Source organism: Camarhynchus parvulus, chromosome 28, assembly GCF_901933205.1.
Source record: "Camarhynchus parvulus chromosome 28, STF_HiC, whole genome shotgun sequence".
NCBI classification, from domain to species: Eukaryota; Metazoa; Chordata; class Aves; order Passeriformes; family Thraupidae; genus Camarhynchus; species Camarhynchus parvulus.
In genome coordinates this window covers 3,736,672-3,753,518 of record NC_044598.1, presented here as the reverse complement: position 1 = coordinate 3,753,518, position 16,847 = coordinate 3,736,672, and the positions used below count along the sequence as shown (strand labels likewise).

The window sequence follows — 16,847 nt, the reverse complement described above, 5'->3', positions numbered from 1 at the left end:
CTTCTTCTTCTTCTTCTTCTTCTTCTTCTTCTTCTTCTTCTTCTTCTTCTTCTTCTTCTGCTTCTTCTTCTTCTTCTTCTGCTTCTCCTTCTCCTTCTCCTTCTCCTTCTCCTTCTCCTTCTCCTTCTCTCTCCTTCTCCTTCTCCTTCTCCTTCTCCTTCTCCTTCTCCTTCTCCTTCTCCTTCTCCTTCTCCTTCTCCTTCTCCTTCTCCTTCTCCTTCTCCTTCTTCTTCTTCTTCTTCTTCTTCTTCTTCTTCTTCTCCTTCTCCTTCTCCTTCTCCTTCTCCTTCTCCTTCTCCTTCTCCTCCTCCTTCTTCTCCATGGGTTTGGGTGGTTTTGTGTAATTGGATAAAAAAGTCCACATTATGAGCCACGGATGGTTGGTTATTGGGTTAAAAGTAAAAATAATTTAGGTAATGACATAGTCTAATACACTAAACCAATAAACATCTTTGTCTAATACACTAAACTAATAAACATCTGAGTCCAAACAAGAAATACCATCCCATGATTTAATCCTGACCCTGGCAATAAGAAGTTAAGACTCGACAAAGTCCCACTTTTCCTGCTTTCCCATGGCCTCCATGAGGAATTGGGAGTGTTTGCAATGGTGTCAGCGCTCTGCTGGCACGGAATGGGCAGTGCCTTCCCCCCAGAGCTTCCCTGGGAACACACTCTGCCATTGCTTCCATTCCAGCCCACGCTGGAGATCAACCACCACGCCGGGAAATCCCTGGACAGCTTCTGCAAGTGGCAGAAATCCATCGTGAACAGGAACGGCAACGGGAACGCCATCCCGGAGAACGGCATCGCCAACCATGACACCGCTGTGCTCATCACCCGGTGAGCCCTGTGCCCTGGGGTGGCACTGTCCCCGGGGGTGCCAACTGTCCCCTGGGGGTGCCAGCTGTCCCCTGGTGTGGCAGCTGTCCTGGGCTCCAAGCTCATCCAAGGCTTCCTGACTCTCAGTGGGTGCAGATTATTGCAGTTCAGATTGTTATCGCCCTCCAGTTCAGCTTATCAATCTCCACTCCAGTTTGTTATCAATCTCTACCTTCACTTTTGTTATCAATCTCCATCCCAGTTTGTTGTCACCCTCCAGTCTTCCCTTGGTCTTTGCTAGGATGGATGGATGGATGGATGGATGGATGGATGGATGGATGGATGGATGGATGGATGGATGGATGGATGGATGATGGATGGATGGATGGATGGATGGATGGATGGATGGATGGATGGATGGATGGATGGATGATGGATGGATGGATGGATGGATGGATGGATGGATGGATGGATGGATGGATGGATGGATGGATGGATGGATGGATGGATGGATGGATGGATGGATGGATGGATGGATGGATGGATGGATGATGGGTGGATGGATGGATGGATGGATGGATGGATGGATGGATGGATGGATGGTCAGAAGGAGGACACAGAGGATGACAGGAACAGTGGAAGGAATGGCAGAGCAGCTGGAAGGCCACGGGATGCTGCAGGGATGGAGGGCACAGGGAGTGCTGAGCTCCCCAAGTGCTGCCAGCTGTGTCCAGGATTGTCTCTCCAATCCCCACAAATCCCTGCTTGGTCAGAGACAAAACACTCCAGGAGAGACCCAAGGCAAATCCAACATTATTTTGTGCCTTTCCCCCTCTCCTTCAGAGAAAGAAAGTCAGGAAATGAAAGTGCTGGCAAGGGGAGCCTCCAGGTGGGAGCTGCTTCCTTTCTCCATGTGCTGCTCTCCTGCCCCAGCTCCAGCACGGTCCTGATGAGACCCCAGAGAGGAGCGACAAAAGGGCCCCTCAGCCCCAGATTTTCCCCCTCCCGAGGGGGCTGCAGCTTTTTCCTACCCTCCCTACCCACATTTGGGATGCAAACGCCGGCTCCGGGCTCTCCGTCCTCCCTCCAGATGTTCGAGCCAGCCCGGAGCCGCTGCTGAGCCTGGACAGCGCCCGGCGCATCCGGCCCCGGCCCCAATAAATTCCCGGTGTCCCGATAAGATCTTGCTGAGCTCGGGGCTTTTTTTCCTCCTGCAGGAACGTGTCAAAGCAGAGCCTCCGAAGGCTTTAAAGGCATTGGCTCAAAACAAAGCAACAAATGTTTTGCGCTCTGCTCGGTTTCCTGCCGAGAGGAGAGGAGAGGTTTGGGCGCTTCCAGGGGCCAAAGGGACAGGAGCCATCCCCTGGAATGTGTCGCATTTAACCCTTCGTGTGCTGCCACTTCTCACCGCCCACCCTCATCCCGGGGGGATCAGTGGGGGGAGCAGTGCCAGGGGGTCCTGCCTGGTGTCCCCAAACCCGCTCTGGGGTCACAATCCTCAACCTTTACCCTGTGGGTGTCCCCAAACCCGTTCTGGGGTCACAATCCTTGGTCCTGCCCACCCTGTGAGGGTCCCCAAACCTGCTCTGGGATTACAATCCGCAAACCTCACCCCACGGCTGTCTCAGACCTTCTGGGGTCACAATCCTCGGTCCTGCCCACCCTGTGGGTGTTCTCAAACTTGTTCTGGGGTCACAATCCTCAACCTCACCCCATGGGTGTCCCCAGACCCACTCTGGGGTCACAATACTCAACCCTCACCCTGTGAATGTCCCCAAACCACACTGGGGTGACAATCCTCAGTCCTGCCCACCCTGTGGGTGTTCTCAAACCTGTTCTGGGGTCACAATCCTCAACCTCACCCTGTGAATGTCCCCAAACCCACACTGGGGTGACAATTCTCAGTCCTGCCCACCCTGTGGGTGTCCCCAAACTCCTCTGGGGTCACAATCCTCAAGTCTTACCCCCATGGGTGTCCCCAAACCTCCTCTGGGTCACAATCCTCAAGTCTCACCCCCATGGGTGTCCCCAAACCCACACTGGGGTCACAGTCCTCAACCCCCACCCCATGGGTGTCCCCAAACCTTCTCTGGAGTCCCTTTACCTCTACCATTGGTGTCCTTAAACCCCTCTATCACAAACCTCAGTCTGCCGGTGTCCCTAAACCCACTCTGGGGTCACAGTCCTTGGTGCAACCCCAACCTGGCTCCAGGGTGGCCCAGTCCAGCTGCCCCCTGGTCCCCCAGCTGACCCCACCCTACCCAGCTCTCGGCCTGGCCCCTTTCAGCCCAGATTTGCAAGCCCCAAATGTTGACCTTTGCAAGGAAATGAGAATATTCCCTCTCTAACCCAAACTGGTCTCATTTGGAGCTGCCACCTCTTCCCATTTTGAGGTTGGTGCGTTTCCATCTGGAGGAGGTTTTTGCTCTTCTTGTTTTACCTTTCCTGGTACAAACAGTGGATTCCTTCATGCAGTGGCTGGAAGTTGAGGGCAGGAGCAGAGGGAAGAGTCACCTTGAATCAACCCAGATTGGATTTGTTAGGAAAATTCTCAGTAAAGAGCTGGGGAAAAAAAATCACTTGAGCATTTTCATGAAACCACAGTGGGATTTGAAATGGAACATGTTTTCAAACTGAAATGTTTTCTTTATTTTTATTTTGTTTTTAATCAGAATTTCATATGCCCCATCCCTGGCAGCGTCCAAGGCCAGGCTGGATGGGGCTTGGAGCACCCTGGGGTAGCGGAAGGTGTCCCTGCCATGGCAGGGGGTGGGATGAAATTATTTTAAAGTCTTTTCCAACTCAAACCATGCTGGGATTCTGTGTTTCTCTGTTTGATTGATGCAATTTCCTGCAAGAGACCTGAGCTGACAGAGCAGAGGTTGGCCCTGTCCTCTCCCCCCTGTGCCTGATGCCTCCCAGGAGTGCTGGGTTTGGACCCACCCAAACCCAAAGAGCTCCAGGTCTGGAATAGCCCTGGCATAACCTTGGACAAGAAATAACCTTGTCCCTGCTGATTTATGGAATCATTAAGGTTGGAAAAGGCCTCCAAGATCATCAAGTCCAACCTTTGACCAAATCTCCTTGCCCACTAAACCACATCCTGAAGTGCCACATCTGCTCATGGTTTTAACACCTCTGGGAGTGGCAGCTCCACCACTGCCCTGGGCAGCCCATTCCAATGCCTGACAATCCTTTCCATGAAGAAATTTTCCCTAAAATGTGATCTAAACCTCCCCTGGCACAGCTTGATGCTCTTTTCTCTCCTGTCCCTGTTCCCTGCGAGCAGAGCCCGACCCCTGGGCTGTCCCCTCCTGTCAGGAGCTGTGCAGAGCCACAAGGTCCGCCCTGAGCCTCCTTTTCTCCAGGCTGAGCCCCTTCCCAGCTTCCTCAGCCTCTCCTGGTGCTCCAGACCCTTCCCCAGCTCCATTCCCTTCCCTGCTCATGTTCTACCACCACATTTCATCAAAACCAAACCTCTGGCTCAGCCGTGCCTCAGAGTTAAAAGACAGGAAATGTCATTAAAACCCTCAGTGAATCTCAGCCTGGGCAAAGTGAGTGTTGTCCTACCTGTCACCATTGGTATTTCCATCCCAGAATATTTCATGGGCTGGTTTGGAGTGGTTTGGATGTGAACACATGGGCAAAATGACAACCCCCAAAACCAGAAATGTCCTTAACGCCGCCTTCTCCCCTTTGCAGGTACGACATTTGCATCTACAAGAACAAGCCCTGTGGCACCCTGGGTGAGTGGAAATGTGACACCCCCTGAGCAGCCCCCAGCAGCACACAGAACTTTGGGAGCGTGATGAGGGTGGGCTGTGCCAGTGCCATCCCCTTTCAGCTGTGCCACACCCTTTTCAGCTGTGCCATCCCAGCTCTTCAATTCCCCTTTCCCATCTGTGTCATTCCCTTTCCAGCTATGCCATCCCCATCCCAGCTATTCCATTCCCTTTCCCAGCTGTTCCATCCCCATGCCACCTGTGCCACCCCCTTTCCCACCTGTGCCACCCCCTTTCCCAACTGTTCCGTTCCCCTTCCCAGCTGTGCTATCCCCTTTCCAGCTGTGCCATCCCCATCCCAACTGTTCACCTATGCCATCCTTACCTGTGATTTTATTGTGCCCATCCTTTCCACCTGTGCCATTCCCTTTCCCACCTGTTCCATCCCTTTCTACCTGTTCCATTCCCCTTTCCATCTGTTCCATTCCCCTTTCCAGCAGTGCATTCCCCTTTCCGCCTGTGCCATCCCAATCCCACCTGCTCCATTCCCCTTTCCACCTGCTCCACCCCATTCCCACCTGTGCCATCCCTTTTCAGCTGTTCTATTCCCTTTCCAGCTGTGCCATTCTCTTTCCCACCTGTGTCATCCCTTTCCCACATTTTCCATCTATTCCCACCTGTGCCATTCCCTTTTCCCACCTGTACCATCCATTTCCCACCTGTGCCATCCTTTCCCACCCATTCCATCCCTTCCCAGTGAAGTTGCAGCTCCTGCCCCAGCCCCAGGCCAGTCCTTTCCAGCCTCCTGTCCCTTCTGTGAGCACTAAACCAGAAGCCCTGAGCTTGACTGGACCCTGGAACTCCTCCAGCTCCAGCTCCAGCTCCAGCCTGCTGATTAAGAACCACTCACATTTTTAGGGTTTGTCCATGGCCTGCTGGAGTTCCTGGCTGAGCAGGGAGAAATTCAACAGTTTTGTGGTGACTGCAAAGCAGTTTTTATTGTCACAGCCAGACCCTGCAGCCCTGTCTGGCTGCAGCTCCTCCTTTGTCTCGTCCTGGTCTGGACTGGGCAGGCAGGGAGGGATTCCTGCTCTGCATCACTGCGGGGAGAGCTGGTGGATCTCTGGCCTGAGGCTGGAGGTGCTGGGATGGCTCAAATCATTCCCCTGGCACAGCCAGGCCCTCTCCTGGCCTGGGGCAGGGGCACAGTTTGTGCAGAGGGAATTTGCTGTCACAATTCAGGGGGAATTTCAGCATCACCCAGTCCTCCAAATGAGCCATGCTGGATTCCTGGTGGGTGCCAGGCAGAACTAAGGTTGGATCCTGGCTGGCTCAGCTCTCCCTGGCCAGGTTTGGATGCCCCAGAGCTGGTTCAGTCCATCTGAGATTCCCCCACCAGGGCTGTCCCAAGGACTGCTCTCCTTTGCACCATTTGGACATGAAATTCAGAGGATTTTTAGCATTTCTCAGCCTGTCACTGTTAATTTACCATCAGTGCTGAGTGAGTCCTGTAAGAGCCATGAGTCCATCCCAAAGCTCAGGGCAATGGTGAGAAGGAACTGCTTAGAGTAGAAACAGGTGATCCCCAGCTGAGGAATAATGTTCATTGACTCCAATTGCTTCAGAAAGCTGAACAATTGCTTTATTAAGCTATACTATATTACACTAATACTATACTAAATTACATACTAAAGAGATACTACACCAAAGAATACTAGAGAAAAACCAGTGACTGTCTCCAGACAGTGGGTCCAATTGGTTAAGGAATCAAAACAACCTTCACTGGTGTCCAATTAGCAAATCACTTTGGGTGAACAATCTCCATAACACATTCCACGTGTGCCAAACAACAGGAGCAGAAAGCAGCGATAAGAATTGTTCTCTTCTCTTCTCTGAGCTTCTCACTGCCTTCCCCAGGGAAAATCCTTGGGAAAGTAGTGCCTGCTGCAGTGAAGAGAGCTGCAGCCACAACAGCTCAGTGCTGCAGAGCATGCAGCACATCAGGCAGCCCCAAACACCCCCTCAGCCACGCTGAGGTGGCCTTGTGTGACAGCTCTGTCCCCTCCCCAGGCCTGGCCCCCGTGGGGGGGATGTGTGAGCGGGAGAGGAGCTGCAGCATCAACGAGGACATCGGGCTGGCCACGGCCTTCACCATCGCCCACGAGATCGGCCACACGTGAGTGCAGCACCCCGCAGCTCCTGCTGCTCTGGCCCTGCCACCAGGGGCTTGTTATAAACACATATAATCTATAATCTATAATAGATAATTATATATATATATACAATATTATATATCCAACATTATATAATATATAATTATCAATTATTACATATTATAGATTATGTATATTTTAATATATTCTAGAAATATATAATATATACTATATTATATATATAATTATACTATATAGATTATAATAATATATTATAATATATTATAATATATTATATATTATATTTTATATTATATATTATATATTATATTTTATATTATATATTATATAACATATTATATGTTATATAATATATCCAATATATAATATAATATAATATAATATAATATAATATAATATAATATAATATAATATAATATAATATAATATAATATAATATAATATAATATAATATAATATAATATAATATAATACATATTATATAATATATTATATCATTATTAATAATTGTATATTATAGTATCTATAATTTTTATATATTTTATATACTATATAATATAACTATGTTATATATATAGTTATATTGTATTATATATTTTATAATTATATTATATTATATTATATTATATTATATTATATTATATATCCAATATTTTATCGTATATACTATAATATAATATCATACATATTATATAATATATCCAATATTGTATAATATATTAGATATTATATAATATTGCCTTTTCATAAATATTAAAATGGATTCTATACGTATGATGTTGAAGTAACTTTGTTATAAAGATACAGTTTTTGTTTCTGTTGTTAATTAAGCTTAGTGAAATAGCTGATACAAATATGCTTGTGTTAAAATGCCCGCTTGGATGGATAACATCTAATAAAAATACAATGAGGACACCTGTACAGATCTGCCAGCCATCAGCACTCACTGACTGAAGGCAGTGAGGAACAAAAACTGGAGGTGATAAAAAGGACTAAAGCCACACCCAAGGAATGTTCATGCTCTAAAAAGGTGGAACCAAGTAGGAACCATGCTAAAGAGTTCTTGGAACATGTAAACTGGTTTGGGGAAAAGTTTACTGTGCATAAGGGTCTATGAATATGCAAAGGGCTGATGCAATGGAGAAGGTATTTGAGGGGTATCCCCGAAGATAACAGGGTGTTCTTGGCTGAGTAATAACCTTTATAACTCAAGTAATAACCTTTGTTCTATGGTCCTTGTCTCCTATTGTCCTTTACTAAACTTCTTAAATTTTCACAGCAGAGTGAAGGTGCTTTTCACAGGCTGAAAACCCTTCCTGTGGACCATCCAGGAGTGTCCAACCCCAGCTGGATGAATTTTCCCAATAACTGGGGCTTAGGGGAAAAAAAATCTGCAAACTTTATTTCCTTATTGAGAAACACCCGTTTCATAAAGGAAGTTGGGTTTGTCATTAGACTATCAGTCATAAGACACATCAATGATCCAACACTAAGAATTTAAACAATTGAAAAAAATTCTTTACTTAAAACCATGTGAATGTTCTTGAGAGCTGTTGTTAAATTATATAAAATATTAGTTTGAGTAGTTTTTTTAACAAATGAAGGAGGAAGTAATTTTTTCCCAAGTCGGTGTGCTGTGGTGCTCTCCAGGTTTGGCATGAACCACGACGGGGTCGGCAACAGCTGCGGCTCGCGGGGGCAGGAGACGGCCAAGCTGATGGCTGCCCACATCACCATGAAGACCAACCCCTTCGTGTGGTCCACCTGCAGCAGGGATTACATCACCAGCTTCCTGGAGTAAGGAATCCACCCCTCCCTGCCCTCCCCCCAGCCTCCCCCAGTCTCTGGTCAGGAGGGAGTAAAGCCAAAGCAAAGCCCCAAACCCCACCCAGAACCTTCTGTCTTGTCTCCCAGAGTCTCTTTCCTTCCTTTAGATTTTCCCGTGTTTTTCCTGCCTATTGAACATCTAAAAACATTTCTGTGGTGCCTGGGAGAGTTTTATTTATTATATTATATCATTTATGATACATATAATTTTTTAAAATTTATTTAGTATTCCCACATCCAGAAACTTCACAAATAGATCAGTCCCCCAGAGGAGGAGGGGGGAATTCCTGGAGTAAGGAATCCACCCCTGGAGTAAGGAGTCCACCCCATCCCTGCCCTCCCTCCAGCCTCCCCCAGTCTCTGGTGAGGAGGGGGTAAAGCCAAAGCAAAGCCTCAAACCCCACCCAGAACCTTCTGTCTTGTCTCCCACAGTCACATTCTTTCCTTCCTTTACACTTTCCCGTGTTTTTCCTTCCTGTTGAACCCATTTATAATGTGGCTGGGATAGCTTTATTTATTTATTATATTATTTATTATATATATAAAATATATTTTTAAATTTATTTTTATTTATTTATTATTCCCACGTCCAGAAGCTTCACAAATAGATCAGTCCCCCAGAGGAGGAGTGGGGGACTTCCTGGAGTAAGGAATCCACCTTTAAACTAAGGAATCCGCCAAATAAACTTTATTTACAATAATTTTCTAATATTTATCACTTATGTTAGACAGTTTGTTTCTGCTGTGAACTAATTTAAAAGTGTTACTGTTACAGCAGAAGATGGAGGACAAGAAGAAGAACGAGAAAGACAGGACACAGATTCTTCTATTTTGCTTTTTGAACTTTCATTTTTAAAAACCTCAAAATTTTACTTTTTTACTTTGTGATAAATTCACTACCATTTTATTCAAATTTCTGTGGCTTGTAACTTTTTGTACAAAGTTGGTAATTGTTTTTTATGAGTTAAAATCAAAGGCACAGGCATCTTTAACTTTGTGCTAAGATTTTTGAGCTTTTTTGCTAGGGTCTCGAGTCCTCCAGGGTAGTAGCTCTTTATATAGGGTATAGGGGGATCAGAAATTGTCTAATGGCAAAGGTTAAAGGAAAGTGACCTATAGGGTTACAGAGAGATAAGTAAGGGTCCAGAGGCAGAATAGGGGCTTCTAGCCCATTCACCATGACTTGGCAGTTCCTATTTTAGGCTTCTTCATGCCAGGGGGCCTGTGCCTGCTACACATCCCTGCTCCTCGTGCTCCGTGCTGGCCCCCCCAGCTCCAGGAGCCTCCAGTGGGATGTGCTGGGAGCAGGATTTGGGGCTGGGGGTGATGACAGTGGCTTTGATTTAGGGGGAGCTCAGAGAGCAGTGAGGAAAGGGGTGGAAAGGCATTTCTGGCTAAATTTGGATGTTCCTACAAAGCTCTGGCAAGCAGGAGGTTTGGCTTGGAGAGGAGGGCTGGGGGATCACAGCTGGGTGGGGGAGCTGCCTCTCTGCCCACCCAGTGCCCACCTGAGGGTGCTGGGCACACCTGCCTGGGTACACCTGTCTGCTCTCACCACGGGGACAGCCTGGGGCTGGCAACAGCCTGCAGAATGGCTGGAGCTGGGCCAGGCCTTGGCATGGAGCTCAGGGCAAGGTTCTTCCCCCCGAGGCTGCTGGGCACTGCCCAGGCTCCCCAGGGAATGGTGCCAAGGCTGCCAGAGCTCCAGGAGCTCCCAGGGGTGCTCAGGGTGGGGTTGTTGGGGTGGCTGTGCAGGGACAGGGCTGCACTGATCATCACTGAGGGTCCCTCCCAGCTCAGGATATTCAGTTGGGCTCCTCTGTCCACCTCTGCCCAGTGATGATGCCATCTGGGAATTTTAAGTGCTCTGATCATTTTCTGTAAGTGGAGATCATCCCTGTGGGATCCCTTCCAGCTCAGGATATTCCAGGTTTCTATGAACCCTCAGATCAACACTTCCAAAGTTACCTCAGAACCAGGATGTGCTTCCCAAGCTGGGAAGGATTTCAGAGCACTTTCCCTCACCCAGAGCAGACCCAGATTTATCCCCTCAAGCAGCCAAGCTCTGTGACGATGTTCACAGGGCTTCTTGGATGAGGGAAGAGACGAGGAGCTGACTCCATGTTTCAGAAGGCTTGATTTATTATTTTATGATATATATTACATTGAAACTATACTAAAAGAATAGAAGAAAAGGTTTCACCAGAAAGCTAGCTAAGCTAAGGATAGAAAGGAATGACAACAAAGGTTTGTGGCTCGGCTCTCTGTCCAAGCCAGCTGGGCTGTGATTGGCCATTAATTAGAAACATCCAACATGGGCCAATCACAGATCCACCTGTTGCATTCCACAGCAGCAGATAACCATTGTTTACATTTTGTTCCTGAGGCCTCTCAGCTTCTCAGGAGGAAAAATCCTAAGGAAAGGATTTTTCATAAAATATGTCTGCGACAAAGCTCAGCCTAGCAAAGCCGGGAGTGACACCTGCTGATCCCCCAGCTCAGGTTCTCTCTCTCCCCTCACCTTTCTCAGCTCTGATTGTCTCTCTGTGTTTCCAGCTCGGGGATGGGATTGTGCCTGAACAACGCTCCTCCCAAGCAGGATTTCATCTACCCCACGGTGGCCCCGGGCCAGGCCTACGATGCCGACGAGCAGTGCCGCTTCCAGTACGGAGTCAAATCCCGCCAGTGTAAATACGGGGTAGAGAGCCTTCCTGCTTTACTATCGGTTCCAGGGCTGTGGGAGGGGGTATGGGGCAAGGAGAGGTCTGTGGGGCTGTCCCTGCTGCCCACATCTGTTATTGTCACCCTTAGAAATGAGGGGATTTGGTTATTTTCAAGCTAAGAACGATTTATTGCTCAGATAAACATCAGGCTCAGAGGCTGTGAGATTTTAGAGCAGCAAGCAGTCACCCATAGCTATAAGTAGTTCTTCATTACAAGAGAATATATAACTTTCTAAACCAATAGACGGTTGCCACAGAACTTATTTTGCTTTTCTAACCTATCACCTTTACTTCTCCTGCACTGTGGATACTTTTGTCCAATGGCTTCTGTCTCACTTGCACACATATGCTTCTATTATAACTTCCAAACTCTTAGCTTATTCTATACAACCACACCTCTGTACACCCTTCTGCATCTTATCAATACAGTTTCCTACATTATAAACCCTTCACCATCTTATCAATAGTTTCCTACATTATAAACCCTTCACCATCTTATCAATACAGTTTCCTACATCATAAACCATTCACCATCTTATCAATACAGTTTTCTGCATTATAAACATTTCACCATCTTATCAATACAGTTTCCTACATTATAAACCCTTCACCATCTTATTAATGAAGTTTCCTACATCATAAACCCTTCACCACATTATCAATACAGTTTCCTACATTATAAACATTTCACCATATTATCAGTAGTTTCCTACATTATAAACCCTTCACCATCTTATCAGTACAGTTTCTCACTTAAACCATATTCTTACTTAAAACTTTAGGAACATAAGTTAAGGATTTTTCTGCCTAATGTCTGTGTATTGTATTTTTACATCAATGCAAGCTTTTTCCAAGGCTGCAGATTGAACTCTCCCATGTCTGTGGAAATTTCATTATAAACCCTTCACCATATTATCAATACAGTTTCCTACATCATAAACCCTTCACTGTCTTACCAATACAGTTTCCTACATTATAAACCTTCACCATCTTATCAATACAATTTCTCACCTAAAGCATATTCTTACTTACAACTATAGGAACTTAATTTTATTATTTTTCTGCTTAATACCTGTATATTTTATTTTTACATCAGTCCAAGTTTCTTCCAAGGCTGCAGATCAAACCCTCCTGTGTCTGTGGAAGTTTCATTATAAACCCTTCACCATCTTATCTTATGCCACAATAAAGCTCCAGGAAGTTTTATTTATTTATTTTATCCCAGCAGTCCCATCCTGTTTGTGAAAAACCCCAACACAGATAAGGACAGTGGGATTAGCAAGGAGAGTGGCATGGGCTGGCTGGAGTCACCTCTGCCACCTGAGCCCAGGGAACCTGCACAGCCAGAAGGGCTTTTTTGAGCTTTAAATGTTAAAGTTTTAGGAGATTTGATGTTACAGTCCCCTCTTACTAGGTTAGAAAGTGAAGTTCATTATTTGTAATTTTTAAAATAGATATAATTTAATTAAATTCTCTTAAAAGCTGTTGTAAATCTTATAAGGTGTTGATATTGGTTTGAAGTTGTATTTTCTGTGGTTTGATTGTTCTGTTGGATTAGGGTTTTTTTTTACTTAGAGATGGGATAACTTACTGGCATTTTAAAAACTTTTATTCTATTTTTAGTCTCGTGAAGGGCAAGATTATATAGATAATTTATATTTAATATAAATATATAGAAAAAATATTATTATATTATATTATATTATATTATATTATAGTATAGTATAGTATAGTATAGTATAGTATAGTATAGTATATATCATATTATATTACTGTATTATTATATATTATATCATATTATGTTATACTATATTATATATTAATAATATGTTAAATTTAATATATATAAAATAATATATATTTTAGATAACTAAATAATATATAAATAATATAATATATATTATATTATATGTAATATATAACTTAATATAGCATTATAACATGCTATTACTATCAGAAGCTAGCTATTTCTTAATTAAAATATATTATAAGCGTTTATTGCCTTATCAGTTTTTGCTACACTATATTGTAAATACTTTAAAGCTAATTATTTAAAATTTCTCTGTGGGTATTACTATAATGTATTTTTAAAGTTCTATTTTTCTGAAGTACCTAGTCTTTTCTGTAAGCTCATCCTTTGAAACTTGTTTCTAGTTTAATTTTTTCCTCCACAAGGTTTGCTTAGGTGCTTGTGCTTAGTTTGCAAGCGCAGAGGAAGGGACAGGGGACAGCTCCCAGTGGCCCTGGGGTGGCTGCAGCTGGCAGGGTTTGATCTCACACTGTCCCCACCATGCTGAATACACTTGCTGTCCCCGTGTCCCACCCAGCTGGTGCCTCCCTGGCACAAGCCAATCCTAATCTGGGTTTTGTTTCTTTGTCTCTCCCCTCCTCCCTGTCCCCCCAAATCTCCCCTCTGCAGGAAGTCTGCAGTGAGCTGTGGTGTCTGAGCAAAAGCAACCGCTGCATCACCAACAGCATCCCCGCAGCCGAGGGCACCATCTGCCAAACCAACACCATCGACAAGGGGGTAAGGCAGCCCTGGGCACCCCACACGGCTGGCAGGGAGGGACTGGGTCCCTTTTCCAGCAAAAATGGGATTATTGTTCGTGCTGGGGGCGTGGGGTTGATTTGGGAGCACCCAGCAGCCTGCCCAGCCCTGACCCCACAGGGCAGAGCTGCCCTGGAGGGAGGCTGGGATGGGCCAAGGAGCCCAGAAATCACCCCAAGGTCCAGCCCAAAGTGCTGGAATGTGGAATGTGGAATATGGAATGTGGAATGTGGAATGTGGACTGTGGAATACAGAGTATGGAATGTGGAACATGGAATGTGGAATATGGAATGTGGTATGTGGAATGTGGAAAGCGGAATGTGGAATATGGAATGTGTAATATGGAATATGGAAAGTGGGATGTGGAAAGAGGAATATGCAATGTTAGATGTGGAATGTGGAATATGGAATATGAAATGTGAGATATGGAATGTGGAGTGTGGAACATGGAATGTGGAAAGTGGAATGTGGAATATGGAATATGGAAAGCGGAATATGAAATGTGGAATGTGATATGTGGAATATGGAAAGTGGAATGTGGAAAGAGGAATATGGAATGTTAAATGTGGAATGTGGAATATGGAATGTAGAATATGGGATATGAAATGTGATATATGGAATGTGGAGTGTGGAATATGGAATGTGGAAAGTGGAATGTGGAACATGGAACATGGAATGTGATATATGGAATGTGGAAAGTGGAATGTGGAGTACGGAAATTGGAAAGTGGAATATGGAACATGGAAAATGGAATGTGGAATATGGAAAATAGAATGTGGAAAGTGGAATGTGGAATACAGAATGTGGACAGTGGAATGTGGAATATAGAATGGGGAATGTGGAATGTGATATATGGAATATGGAAAGTGGAATGTGGAAAGAGGAATATGGAATATGAAATGTGATATATGGAATGTGGAGTGTGGAATGTGGAAAGTGGGATGTGGAATATGGAACATGGAACATGGAATGTGATATATGGAATGTGGGAAGTGGAATGTGAAATATGGAAATTGGAAAGTGGAATATGGAACATGGAAAATGGAATGTGGAATATGGAAAATAGAATGTGGAAAGTGGAATGTGGAATACAGAATGTGGACAGTGGAATGTGGAATATAGAATGGGGAATGTGGAATGTGATGTATGGAATATGGAAAGTGGAATGTGGAAAGAGGAATATGGAATATGAAATGTGATATATGGAATGTGGAGTGTGGAATGTGGAAAGTGGGATGTGGAATATGGAATATGAAACATGGAATGTGATATATGGAATGTGGAAAGTGGAATGTGAAGTACGGAAATTGGAAAGTGGAATATGGAATATGGAAAATGGAATGTGGAATATGGAAAATAGAATGTGGAAAGTGGAATGTGGAATATAGAATGGGGAATGTGGAATGTGATATATGGAATATGGAATATGGAAAGTGTAATATGGAATATGGAATGGGAAATCCCTGCTCTGGCAAAGTCCTCCTTGGTGCCACCCCTGAGGCACAGCAAGGTGACCTCAAGCAGCTGTGGCAGCTTTGGCTCTGCTGCCCGTCCCAGGACAGTTTCTGTCACTGACACTGAACCTGCTGAACATTTCCTGGATAACCTCAGACAGGGCACGCTCCTCCTGAAAAGCAGCGAGTTTTCCATGGATTGTTTCAGGAGGAATAGGATCTCATGGAATGCCATGTCCTTAAAGGAACACCTTGTCCTCAGGTCTGCTGGGATCTCCTGGGGTCTTCTGGCTGCTCTGAGAAAAGGGATTTTTTTTTCCCCCGGTTTTCCCAGATTTTTGCTTTCAGAGGAATTTGGGAAAAACTGGCTATGATGAAACCTTGGTTTTTTACCCTCAGCTGGGAGGGGAGGGCAGGATTTTCCCTGACCATGAATTTTGCAATGATTGCTTCACTCCCTGCTCCTCCTACGCCCATTTTCCCCAGTACAAAGTGAATGCACTGCTCAGACAAAGAGCCTTTGCACACTGGGACAATGGGGCTGGGACATTCCCCATTCCACTAGAAGAAAAGTAATTCCCAAGAAATATTTGAAATCCTTAGGAAGCTGGAGGAGTTGGTGTTCAGGGGAGACCATGGCTCTGACAAATCCACAGATTCTTTTCATTTTAGTTCTGCTGGGAACTGGGGCAGAGAGCAGCAGGCAGCTCCTGGGGCTGCACATCCCTCCTGCTGCACACTCACAGGGACTATGGCATTTTTCCCCTCCTAGTCATGCCTTTTTCTCAGCTTTTCCCACTTTTAAATATCTCTTTCCCCTCACTTTGTGACCGCTTTTTAACCAGACTTCTTCAAAAGCCTTGAGGGAAGGGAAATGAAGCAGTCACAGCCCCCAGGATTTGTGGGAGCTGCTCCCTGTGAGGATTCTGGCTCACTTTGAACCCCCAGTTACCTCCCTGTGCTTATCCTTTTGGATCCATTCATTATTTGGAAGTGGTTTGATGGCCTTGGGTGGAAGAATATATTTTTATATTAAGAATAAACTTTTATATTAAGTTTCTGTATTGTTCCCAGCTGGAGCTGCTGGGGTGAGCCCCAGACCTCAGCCCTTGGCTGGAGCAGCTCTCCAAGGTCTTCCCTGGCTTCTCCCTTTGCCCTGGGGAGAGCAGACAGAAGGATGAGGGAATTTAAAGTATGAAATATTAAAGGAGAGAGAAAATTCCTGTGCTCTGCCAGCCAGTGTGGGGGAAGGCTGAGCCAAGCTCTGCTGTGCCCACATCCCAAACCTCTGGGAATTTCCTCCTCTCAGATCCTTCTTTTTAAAATTAAATAATCTCCTGTGGTTGTCACGGCTTCGCCTGTCTTACCCCAAGAATCCACATTTTTTTCCTCCTTTTTCCCAGTTTTTCCCACTTTTAATCATCCCTTCCCCCCAGCTTTGTAACTGCTTTTTAACCAGGGCTCTTCAGAGGGAAGGGAAGGGAAGGGAAGGGAAGGGAAGGGAAGGGAAGGGAAGGGAAGGGAAGGGAAGGGAAGGGAAGGGAAGGGAAGGGAAGGGAAGGGAAGGGAAGGGAAGG

The 16,847-nt window shown here is 45.4% G+C and overlaps 1 protein-coding gene across 1 annotated transcript in view; it reads left to right on the top strand.

The window, feature by feature from the left end:
- The window catches only part of ADAMTS10 (ADAM metallopeptidase with thrombospondin type 1 motif 10), an 80,146-nt gene that overhangs the window by 36,885 nt on the left and 26,414 nt on the right, over positions 1-16,847 (top strand). The window contains 6 exon segments of the mRNA XM_030966749.1: positions 698-843; positions 4,525-4,568; positions 6,615-6,720; positions 8,369-8,515; positions 11,102-11,243; positions 13,688-13,795. Coding sequence (XP_030822609.1) covers positions 698-843; positions 4,525-4,568; positions 6,615-6,720; positions 8,369-8,515; positions 11,102-11,243; positions 13,688-13,795 — 693 coding nt within the window.